The sequence below is a fragment of the Musa acuminata genome, chromosome BXJ3-1 (genome assembly GCF_036884655.1).
Source record: "Musa acuminata AAA Group cultivar baxijiao chromosome BXJ3-1, Cavendish_Baxijiao_AAA, whole genome shotgun sequence".
In the NCBI taxonomy this organism is placed as follows: Eukaryota; Viridiplantae; Streptophyta; class Magnoliopsida; order Zingiberales; family Musaceae; genus Musa; species Musa acuminata.
Window position 1 is genome coordinate 34,820,950 of NC_088349.1, and position 12,863 is coordinate 34,833,812.

Genomic DNA, 12,863 nt, shown 5'->3' on the forward strand with positions numbered 1-12,863 from the left:
AATGGTTTCGATTCAAACCGTTTCAGAGAGAATTTGAACTTAAAAACTTTTGTAAAAGTGCAAGAGAGGATTAAGGAGACTTGCAATAATAATTGCACAAATGAAAAGCAAACCAGAATTTAGAGTGGTTCGGTTAATGTGACTTACATCCACTTTCAGATTCCTTCTCTAATGAGGTTACCGGCGTCCACTAAAGGCCTTTCTTCAATAGGCGAAGGCCAACCACCTTTTACAGCTCTTTCTCCTTTTGTCGGGTTTAGGAGACAACCCTTACAAGTCTCACTCCTCTTTCTTGGATGGTTATAAGGCTAAGAGATGAAGGTGGAGAACTCTTCACTTTTACAACACTTTAAAACTCAAGAACTCAAGATTATGCCAATGCTTTCGTACCCTTTTATGCAGAAAAGAGTGGGTATTTATAGGCCCAAATGGCTTCAAAAATAGAGCTAAAAAGTATCTCATCCTAGATTTTCGGGGTACTAGCGGTACCACTACCATTACTGGGCGGTACTACCACCTACAATCTGACACTAGGCGGTACCACCGCTCAGTCTGGGCGGTACTACTATCTGACAGAGCTCGAAGACCAAGCTCTGGCGGTACCACTGCTTGACAAGGGCGATACCACCGTTGGCAGGTAATAACTATTAGTGATACCATCGCCCAGACCACTTGGGAGACTGGGTCACCAGGCAGTGCCACTACCGGCCATGTTTTCAGGCACTGAATGAGCTGTTTAATCTGGCCTAATTCAGCCCTATTAAGGGCCCTGTTGGCCCCTAATTAAGTTAGTGGGATCACCTCCCAATCCTAACTTAATTTACGATTCTAACTATGATTAAGATAAGCAATTAGTCCTGTACGTCGATTTCTCTTTCAGCGATCCTCCGACGAACTTCTAGGTGAGTCTTCTGCCATGCTTTCGACGAAATCCCGACGAACTCTCAGCTAGTCTTCCGGCGTGCTTCCGGCGATCTCCCGACGAGCTTTCGGCAAGTCTTCCAGCGTGCTTCCGGTGGTCTTACGATGAACTCATGGCGAGCTCCCGATATATCGTCCGAATCTTCGACTCCGGCCCATCATTTGCTTTATGCCTTACTGCTATCGCAGTTAATCCTGCACACTTATCTCAACACATGGATTATATCAAATAATTTACCAATTGATTCCATCATCAAAATCAGAGATTCAATATATTTTTGATGGAGATAGTAGGACATTGATAGAATTGAGCGAGGTTAGAGAACCTAGCTCAGGCACCATTCTAGAGACTGAGTCTATTTAGGCACCTAATATATAAGTTCCAACTTTGCGCAGGTCTGATAGAGTATTACACCCCCATAGGATGTTGATCCTTAGTCCTACAATGAGACTATTATTATTGAATCTTAGATTTTAATGATAAAATTAATTAATGAGTTAATAATCTAATCTGTATTTTGAATTATGCAAGATTAGCTTTAATCAGGGAAAGGTAAATCAATTAAATAGTGAAATCAGAGATTGGGTCAGAATGAAACATGTCAGAAGATTGGACATCAAGCTAAGGACTGGTCGACGTGTTAGCAGAAAACTTTGTGTCATGAGTTTGGGCATTGGGCCAAAAGGATCAAAAATTATGCAAAGGAGATCAGATATTATGGAGGTCAACATGCCGATTGGCCAATATACCGAAGGAGAGGACAATACACTAAAAGGTCAAATGAAGCGCCGGATGAACCAATGATATGTCGGACAACATGTGATTTATTCTTGTAATCAATTATGTGTTGATTGAAGTAGTCTAGGTTGTAATTGAGTTAGTTTTGAATGTAATTAGGTCAACTCAATTATGGGCCCATTGGGTCTGATTTATGGCTAATTTAGATCCATTGGGAGGCCAATTCAGTGACTCAAAAGTTGGGTTAGGCGGTGGCACGACCAGAGACTTAGTCTCCAAGAGCTTAATCTCCAAGACTATTAGGTGGTGGTATCACCAGACTGGGTGATGGTACCACCCAGTATCAGTCCGTAGGCGGTGGTACCGCCCAGTACCAGCGGTGGTATCTCCAGTACCCCAAAGACCCAGGATGAGACATTTTTGGCTCTAAATTTAAATCCATTTGGGGCTTATAAATATCTCACTCATCCCTGCTTAGTGAACACAAGAATTGAGAACAAATTTATGAGAAAACGTTATTATAATCTTATGAGAATTCCCCTCTTCTAAAAGTTAGATTTCAATTTAAGAGAGGGATGAGTGACTTGTAAATGTTATCTCCTAAACCTATGAAAAGGAGAAAAGAGTTGTAAGAGGGTAGTTGATATTCGGTCGTTGAAAGAAGATCGGTAGTGGAAGCCGGTAGCCTCGAGTGAAGAAGAATCAAGAGTGGATATAGGTCACGACGACCGAACCACTATAAATCTGATGTGCTCTTTTCCTTGTTGTTTACTTTTACTATAAACTATTTTACTTGCTCATTACATTATTACGAACATTTTCAAGTTAAACATCTTTAAGATATGGGCTTTATCGAAAAAAGTCTTGAATCAACATGGTTTTTTCTAACAATCTAGAGCGTCACTCGATCATTCATCCTCCTATGTTCAATAGGACAAACTACACTTATTATAAAACATGTATGAGAGCTTTCTTATTTTTTATGGATTTTTATTTATGGACTATCATTGAAAATAGTTTTCAAAAGTCTTCTAACATAATGAACGAATAGAATAATTTGGAGAAGAAATTTTTTTCTTTAAATGCGAAAGCTTTGAATGCTTTATTTTGTGCTCTAGATAAAAATGAATTTAATCAGGTTTCTATATGTGAAACTATATATGATATTTAGCATACACTTAAAGTCACACACAAAGGCACAAATAAAGTTAAAGAGTCTAAAGTTAATTTTTTGATGCATAGTTTTAAATTATTTTAAATAAATCAAGTGAAACCATTGAAGACATATACACTTATTTTACAGATGTCATAAATGGTTTGAAAGTACTTAGTAAAAGTTTTTTGAATCTTGAATTTGTAAGTAAAATTCTAAGATCCCTTAAAAGAAATTGGGATCCTAAAATAATAATGGCAATACAAGAAGCAAAGAATCTGAATAATTTTTCACTTGAAGAACTTATCGGGTCTTTAATGACCTATGAAATGACTTATTTAGAATATGATGAATATGAGAATAACCTTCCAAAGAATAGGAAGGATTTGACACTTAGAACAAAAGAAGACCACTTGAGAGAAAACTCAAGTGATGATGATAATGACCTTGAACTTCTGACAATAAAATTTTAAAAATTTATAAAGCAAAAATAAAAAAAATAAACTAAAAAAAACACAATAACTTGCTATGAATATAATCGACCGGGGCACTTCAAAAGTAAATGTTCGTAAAAGAAGAAGAAAACACTCAAGTCAACGTGGGACGAAACAAATGCATCCGAATATAAGGTTGCGAACTATGCTTTGGTGGCTTTCGACAACGAGGTAAATGACTCAACCAATACCTCTTTACTTTAGTATAAAATTACTTGATGCATTTCATAAGTTATTTTTAAATTATAAAGAAATATAAAATACAAAAAAGGGGGGGATCATGCTTCTCTTTCTAGTGATTTTAAAAAATTAAAAATTTAATCATGACAATTGTATATTAACACCTTGCAAGAAGTAATAATATGTATCTTGATGATTTGTATATTGCATTTTGTTTTCAAATGATGATGTAATGCTTTTGTATGAAAGATTAGGGCATCACACAAATTGAAACTAAAAGGGAATGTATTTTTTTTGAAAATTTCTATATCCTATTGAGTTTTAATAAGAGATTGAAAAATCTATTTATGTCATTTTTGAATCTCTTGAAAGTTATTTTAAAATTTGATGATTTGAATTTGAATGAGTTTTATCCAAATCTTACACTTGATACTTAAAATTTTTTTTATGAATCATGATCTTGATGACTTGAGATTTCTTATACATGAATCAAGTTCTCCTATGTTTCTCTTTGCTATCGAGAAGTTATTATATTAATCATGATTTTGATTTCTTGATATTTGATACTTGAGATTTTTTTATGAATCAAGTTCTCTTATTTGATCTCTTATGTTTCTTTTTACCATTCACTGAAGAGAAAATTATCCAAATGAATCATGATTGTTCTTTTGATTACAACTTGAAAGTTCTCTATGAATCAAGATTTTTTCTTTCACTGAAGAAGAGATTCATCCAAACAAATCTTGATTCTTTCACTTGATATTTATGAATTGAGATTTATTATGAATCAAGATTTTTTGTTAATTGTCCTCCTACAATTCTTCTTAGTATTTTCTAAAGAAGAGTTATATTTAAATTAACCATGATATGTCACTTAACTTCTTGATATTATGACTTGAATTTTATTATGTACCATTGTCTTGTATTTATGATTTGCATATCTCATGATATGATTGAATCATTGATGTAAAAAAGAAAAAAAATTACACTATTATATTCTTCCCTTCTCTTTGACAATAACAAAGGGGAAGAAAGTCTTGCTAGCTTGCACATCTCAAAGAAAAGAAAAATTGCTAGCTTGCACATTTCAAGGAAAGAAAACTTGCTAGCTTGCAAAATGAACAAAAAATTACTAGCTTGTACATTGCAAAAGAAAGTAAAATTGCTAGGTTATACATTTCAAAGAAATAGAAACTTATTATCTTGCACATCTCTAGATGCACATCTCAAGAAAAAAGTGCTAGCTTACTTATCTCAAGAGAAGCAAAACTTGCTAGTTTTCATACTTCAAAAAGAAGTAACATTGTCAACTTGTTAGCTTGCATATTCTAAAGTGATATAAATCTTGCTAAATTATTAACTTAAAAACTTACTAGTTGCACTTCTCCTTTTTATTGATGACAAAAAAATTATAATGATGATCATGCATGTACTTTGATATTTTAAAATTATGATTGTGCATGAAATACTCATGATTTTAATATGCTTGTAATGATTTGATTAATTGGTTCTTTCAATATTCATGATGTATACAATGATGAAATAGTCATGATTTTATGAATTTAAAGTTTCTATCAATATGGCATATTGATAGGGGGAGTTTAGTTTAAACTCTATCATTAATTGATTGTCATTATCAAAGATGGGGAAATTGTTGAATCTCATATTTTAATGATGAAATTAATTGATGAGCTAACAATCTAATCTGCATTTTGAGTAATATAGGACTAGCTTCAATCAGGAAAATACAAATCAATTAAAGTAGTGGAATCAAAGTTTGGGCCGAAATGGAACACGTCAGACGATTAGACGTCGGGCCGGAGGACTGATCGACGTGTCGGTAAAAGGCCTCATGCCATGAGTTTGGGCATCGGGCCAGAATGATCAAAAATTATATGAAGGAGATCGAATGTTGTAGAGGTCAACATACCAATTAGGTAATATATCGAAGGAAAGAACGATGCACCGAAGGTCGGACGAAGCATCGGATGAACCAATAACATGTCGGACAACATATGATTTATTCTTATAATCAATTGTGTCTTAATCGAAGTAGTCTAAGTTATAATTGAGTTAGTTTTTAACGTAATTAGGTCAACTCAATTAGGAGCCCATTGGGCCTAATTATGGGGTGATTTAGGCCCATTTAGTAACCCAAAAGTTGGGCCAAGCGGTGGCACCACCAGAGGTTCAGTCTCTAAGAGCCTAGTCTCTAAGATTATCAAGCAGTGGTACTGTCATATTGGGCAATGGTACTGCCTAGTACTAGTGGTGGTACCGTCAGACTGGGCAATGGTACTGCCTAGTATTGACGATGGTATTGCTAGTACCCTGAAGACTCAGGATGAGACATTTTTTGCTCCACATTTTAATCTATTTGGAGCCTATAAATACCCCACTCATCCCTGCTTGGTGAACACAAGAACTGAGAAAAAATTTGTGAGAAAACACTGTTGTAAGCTTATGAGAATTCCCATCCTCTTCTCAAAGTTAGATTTTAGTTTAAGAGAGGGGTGAGTGGCTTGTAAAGGTTATCTCCTAAATCTGTAAAAAGGAGAAAAGAGTTATAAGAGGGTAGTTGATCTTCGCTCATTGAAAAAAGATCGATAGTGGAAGTCAATAGCCTCGAGTGAAGAAGAATCGAAAATGGAAGTAGGTCACAATGACCAAACCACTATAAATATGATGTGCTCTTTTCTTTGCTATTTATTTTTATTGCAAACTACTTTACTTGCTCATTACATTATTATGAATATTTTCAAGTTAAACATCTTTACGATATGGGCCTTATCGAAAAAAAATTTTGAATCGATGTCATTTTCTCAAAAGCACTAATTCACCCCCCCTCTTAGTGAAGATTTTGATCCTAATTATTATGAGTATAGACTTTGAGAAGTAACAAGAAGCCATGAATTCTGATATTGAATCTATACACTCTAACAAGGTTTGAAACCTTATTGATACACCTAAGGGTATCATACCCATCGGTTGCAAATGGATCTTCAAGAAGAATATTAGAATAGATGGAAAAGTGGAGATCTATAAGGCAAGGCTAGTGGCTAAGGGGTATCATCAAAGGCAATGTATTGACTATGATAAAACTTTCACACCCATAGCTATATTGAAATCCATCCAAATTCTGTCGGCTATTATAGTACCTTATGAGTATAAGATCTGGCAGATGGATGTAAAAATTATGTTCCTCAATAGCAACATTAAGAAGGAGATGTATATGATATAGCTTAAGGGATTCATGTCCAAGCATAGTCCATATAAGATGTGTAAGTTACTTAAGTCCATTTATGGACTAAAGCAGGCTTTCCAAAGTTAAAACATAAGATTTGATGAGGCGATCAGATCTTATGACTTTGTTAAGAACAAAGATGAGCCTTATATGTACAGGAAGGTAAATAGGAGCATTATCACCTTCTTGGTGTAATATATGGATGATATTCTAATCATTGGGAATGATGTAGGAATGCTCTCCGTAGTAAAGTCTTAGCTATCTAAACACTTCTCTATGAAGGACTTAGGAGAAGCATCTTATATTTTGGATATTTGGATCTATAAAGATAGACTCAAGAGGATGCTTGGCTTCTTCTAGTCCAAGTACATAGACACCATTGTCAAAATGTTTGGCATGAAAATTTTCAAGAGATGTCTCATACCGACGAGACATAGAATTTCACTTTCTTATAGTATGTCCCTAAAAACTCCTAAAGAAATAACAAACATGGATAGAATATTCTCTGCCTATACGATAGGGTCTACCATGTATGTTTACTATGTACCAGGCTAATATAACATATGCTCTGAGTATCACAAGCAAATATTAGGCGGATTCAGGCTTGGAGCACTAGAAAATAGTAAAGTATATCCTTACGTACTTGAGAATGACTAAGGATCTTTTACTGATATATGAAAGAGATAGTCTCCAGGTTGAGGGCTACACGGACTCGAGTTTACAGTTCGATGTTGATGATTGCAAGTTGAATTCAGAATATGTGTTCACCCTGAATGGAGCAACAGTGAGCTGGAAGAGTTCCAAGCAAGACATTACTACCAACTTGATTACAGAGGCAAAATATATTGTTACGGCAAAAGCGGCAAAAGAGAGGGTTTGGATGAAAAAGTTCATTACGAATCTAGGAGTCGTGTCAAGTAGCACGAAACTGATTCCCTTATATTGCAACAACAATAGAGTGATCTCTCAAGCAAAGGAACTCAGGTCTCATAAGAAGTGTTTTGAGGAGTTTCCAACTTATTAGAAAAATCATGGCCCGTGGAGATGTAACAGTGGAAAGAGTTACATCTGAAGATAACATTATAGATCTACTAACGAAGCTATTAACTCAGATTATATTTGAGCATCATCGAGGTTTGATAGGAATCAGACATATAGGTAATTAGCTTTAGGTCAAGTGGGAGATTGTTAATTATAAGTGTCATATAAGCCAATCACGTGAGTAATGACACTTGTGATATACTGCAACAAATTTTTTGCTTATTTTGGGTAACCTTATTAAAAGCTAAGATTAGATATCTAGGAAGAGCAAGCGATTTGTGTACCAAGATACTTGGAAGAGAAGTTACCTACCTTAATATTAAATAAATTACATATTTTAGGTTTTCTAGAGAAGTATAGCATATTTGAGGGGGTTGATTTTGAGATTAGTAAGATCTTCAAATTGTTTAAAGGTCTTGTAGTCATATATGATTTGGGATTATCACCAAACACAAGAAGAACATCATTAGCATACATAAGATGTGGGATTCTAATCCTATTTTTAATATTAAATATTATAAAATTCTTAAGATTTTGTGCCTTTGCTAACAAATAATAAGATTTGGGCAACAATAATAAATTAGTATGGGGAGAGGGGATCATCTAGACCCAAGAAGCACATTGGCGATAAGTAAGACACTCTTCAATCCATGATCATAGACTTTTTCAATAACCATTTTCATCATCATATACAGGTCTTTACCCCTAGAATTGAATAAAAAAATTGATCATCGCTTAGGAAATTAAGATATTGTCATGAATATTATGTCCAACCACAAAAGTCAACTATTTAAGGGAGATCAAATAGTTCAACAAAATCTCAATTCTACTAGCAAGGAGTTTGGCAAGAACCCTGTAGTTTATATTACACAATGAGATGGGCAGATGAAAGGATTTTTGCATTTAAGGATAAAATCAAGAAATTTTTTAATCTAATCCTTAGGAAGTGTTGGAAAGCTTGAAACATCGAATCCCACATAATATCCCAATAGTACTAGTAGCATTCAGTAGTAAATCTATCGAGGCTAAAGCTTTTGCCCATGTCTAAAGATATAAAAGCTAATCATATTTCTATATTGGTGAAAGGGGGCAAATTGAGAATTAGAGACGTCCTCAAAGGATATATGACTGTCTATATTCCATTATCACGTGATTGACACCTGACTATCACATGATTGATACCCATCGGAACATAATTAACACTTTATCGTAATATAATTAATACCTCACTACCACATGCCTGACACCCCCTTGTTCTATGGCTGTCACCTAATCACTACTTGACTAACATGACATCATGCTTCGAACATTATGACTCTATTCATAGTTGCATCATACTCTCCTGATTCACTGTTGCATGATTATATCTAAACATTAGAAGAGGCACGTAAACTATCTCCTATATTAAACTATGAGTTTCAGTGCAATAGTAAAAAATTTTATAAAATGATCTATCATGTCTATTCTGAATTTATTCACTAAAAAGCTGTAGGGGTTAGCAAGAGAGTAGTTATATAAAAAAAAAAAATAGAATTCAAGATAATATTATATGTGATATATAAATCTACAAGCAATCAATTATAAATTCTTAGGAATAATTTATGCACAAGCAATCAAATCCATCAAAAACTCACGAATATTTAAATTTACACAATCACATGACAAATTCCCATTAGTCCTCCTTCCCATGGCCCACAGGCAGTGTTGCAGCGGGGAAACGTCGAAGAAGGAGGACGGTGATGATGACGACGACAAGGATGACGGCAACCACGGCAGAGACGATGACGAGGCTCGTAATGACAAAGCAAGACGAAGGCAACGCCACCTTCCATGGATGCTTCCCTCGCTCGCTCATTGATTGCGTCTTCTTTATCAACGGTTTCCACGGTCAATGAGTCGGGACATGTGCGTTCGACATCCCTTTGTCTCCTTCGCTGTTCCTCGTCCATGTTCATCTCTTAGTATATATATTATATGAAGGGGAATAGAATATGGACCATAAACAGGTGCCTTAAGAGTTTAATGATTGTTTTTTTGGCCAAATCTCGTTCTTGAGAACGTACGTGCCTCGGCCATTCGTCCTCGTATCCCTTTGCTCTATCTTTATACTATACAATGTTGACTAAGCATCGACTTTCTACACATGGCTAGCTGAACCCAATTTCCTCGCTATAGCCTCCCACTATTTCTTATTTAATGTGGCTGCTACGCATGCTGCCGTCGTGACATCCATCACACAAGTGACGTCGCCAATGGTGCTGTCATGGCGATGACGATAATAAGGACAAAAGATATCAACTTTCAACGTTGCAGATTTCACATGACCATAATGCGTCCTTCGTGTGGAACAGTGTCTTGGATACCTACCTACCTCACTATCAGGCTGAATCACCTGAGGGTGCTTGACAAGTCTGAAAGCATAGTTAAGTCACAGAATCATTCTTCCACGAAATTACGTCATATCCAAATCTTTACTGTTTGTGTCGATAGCAGTACTTCTGTCGGATTATAGCACTTCTCCTTGCAAAGATGCTCTCTTTGCAAGACACGAGGCTTTCATTGTACAGGTAATTTTCATGTGTTAGTATGATTAATCCTATGCTCTTAACTGGCCTAAAACTTCCTCAATTTCAATTTAGTCCTTGCATTGCTCTCACGGTTTCTGTGATGAGTTCCATGTTACATCGTTCCACCGTGAGATTGACTTGGTCACGTTTTATAGGAAATATCATATAAGACCTAAACAAAGTCGTGTAGATACTGCTATTACCACCAAGTATAGGTATCATATAATATCGAAATAGTTTACCTTTGTAGCGGAAGCTTCCCATTAGTCTCCTCGACAGCCATTCTGGACCAAAATCTACATCTATCTATCTATATGTATATATAGAGAGGGAGAGAGAGAGAGAGAGAGATGCCATATCCTAAATCTAGACAATTTTCGGACAATGGAAAATTCGCTCATCATCGACTCGGTGATCCAAGAGATGGAGCACGCGTTCGATCTCACTAAAAAGCTTCAGTCCCTCATCGAGCTTGGCAGCTGCAGTGATAGGCTGAAAGAACCCGTGAGGGTCCTCAAGGATGATCTACAGCAGATAGTGAGGTCTCGGAAGAAGGATGTCAAACCACAGAAGAAACGCATGGCTTCGCTTGATGTCCCGATCCGAGTCGATCGAAGAAGCCTGTAAGTTCTGCAATCGATTCCATCGCTTGTATTTTTTCTCCACAGGCAAGCATGCATGCGTATGTGAAAGAAGGTTTTTTGTTTGTTTATCGTATCAACAGCTCTGCTCGAAGAGAAATCACAGCAACACCTTTTGATCATGATCACCAGTGGAGAAAGTACGGGGAAAAGAAGATCACTGGCTGCATCTTTAGCAGGTTGGTTTGTTGTGTTTCTTTACACGATCCTGACAGTAACTGTGTGTTCGAGATTGTGGTCATAAATAGGAATCTTAAGTTTTAGCCTTATAAATAGGAATCTTAACTTTCTCTTTACTATTATAATCTTATTTTAATCTTTTTTAAATATTTTTTAATTATCTTTTATAAATTAGGCGAACCTAAATATCATTTTCTTCCTCCTCTTTCTCCTCAAAAGGAAGGCGTCAACAAAGTGACGAGCGACAACATCGATAAAGAGCAAGATGAAATAAAAGGTTACGAGGAAAAAAAAATGATAAAATTGATAATATTAGGATTATAAGTAGTAAAATAGTATTTTATTATTTTTTAAAGAGTTATCAATAATAGCAACAAGGATTGTGAATGGTAAACAAGAATCGCGAATAAGAAACTTCTTTTTCTTTTAGTTTAAATTATCTACGACTAGGGACAAAGTATGTACGCATGTGTGTGAACTCGAGACTCTTTTTCTTTCTTTTCCGAAGGTATATATAATAGAGAAATTTAATCTACCTCTTTTTATTTTTGCTTATTTTCTTAATTTCATCTTCTTCTTCTTTTTTTGGTAAATAAAATAAGGATTCTGAGAAAATAAGTGGGCCACCAAATCCTGATGGGCTTTGGAAAAATCCCCTACACTAATTGAACTCATTGTAGTATTGGTATCATGATTCCATTGGTGTTGTACATCAGACTTAAAGGTATCTGAGGTCCAAAATGAGATGATATGGATAGAATATTGTCACGGACGATCCTTATATTGATAATGGTGAATTAGATAATTGGATTTGAATATTGTTTAGTGTTTGAGTAAGTATAGGTGAAGTTTTTGATGAGTTTGAATGGTCGACTCTTTGGAAGATTTATCTTTATAAACATCCCTACTTTATTTACTCTATAATCTATTATTAGTCTTTACCGTCTTTGCATGCCCACGTTACAGGAGCTACTACAGGTGCACTTACAGCGAGGATCAAGGATGCACAGCGAAAATGCAAGTGCAACGACAGACCCCATCGTTGTTTCTCGTCACTCACACAGGACGACACAGGTGCAAAACTTCCTCCTCGAGAACTGATGACGATGACACAGTCAAGCCTTCGGCCTCTCATATCACAGTCGAGCCATTCCTGCTGCGTTCTGATTCAGGAGATCAGTATAAGATGGAAGAGAATAAGAGTTATGTGAGGAAAGATATGGTTCAGACTTGGTCGGGGAAGCTGGAATCAGCAGATCCCACATTCCATGAATCTATGGAGAGCTCCTCGGCGATCGGCGGCATCGATTCATTGAGCTCAGTTGCGTTGGACATGGATTTCTCAGTATTCGATTTTGATGACATAGAGTACTAGTTTTTGTAGGTATTAGGAGGAGCACCAGCCTCGTCTAATCGATCGATAGGTTCTGCAATAAATTTAGGATGTTAGCAGGAGGAGAAAATCGAGACATAGTTCAATATCTGGTGTTGAATCGAAGATAATGATCTTCTAAATTGTCTGCTTTTCTAATGTTGGCAAGTGAAAGATGATGCTTGAATCTATCAAAGGACGTGAAATTATGTGCCTGATGTGTGGAGAACGATGTAACATAAAAGATATGAAAGGATAGATAGAATAAGTCAAAAAGAAAAATTAAAAGTGGACATGAGATAGGAACGATCGATGGAATAGTTTGCATTGA

General features: G+C 35.8%; 1 protein-coding gene across 1 annotated transcript; it reads left to right on the forward strand.

The window, feature by feature from the left end:
* Positions 1 to 10,578: 10,578 nt before the first annotated feature.
* LOC103973304 (probable WRKY transcription factor 70) lies at positions 10,579 to 12,663 on the forward strand. Its single transcript, XM_009387832.3, has 3 exons — positions 10,579 to 10,962; positions 11,064 to 11,159; positions 12,127 to 12,663. The coding sequence occupies exons 1-3, from the start codon at positions 10,724 to 10,726 to the stop codon at positions 12,533 to 12,535; spliced, it is 744 nt and encodes a 247-aa protein (XP_009386107.2). The 5' UTR covers positions 10,579 to 10,723; the 3' UTR covers positions 12,536 to 12,663.
* Positions 12,664 to 12,863: the final 200 nt, after the last annotated feature.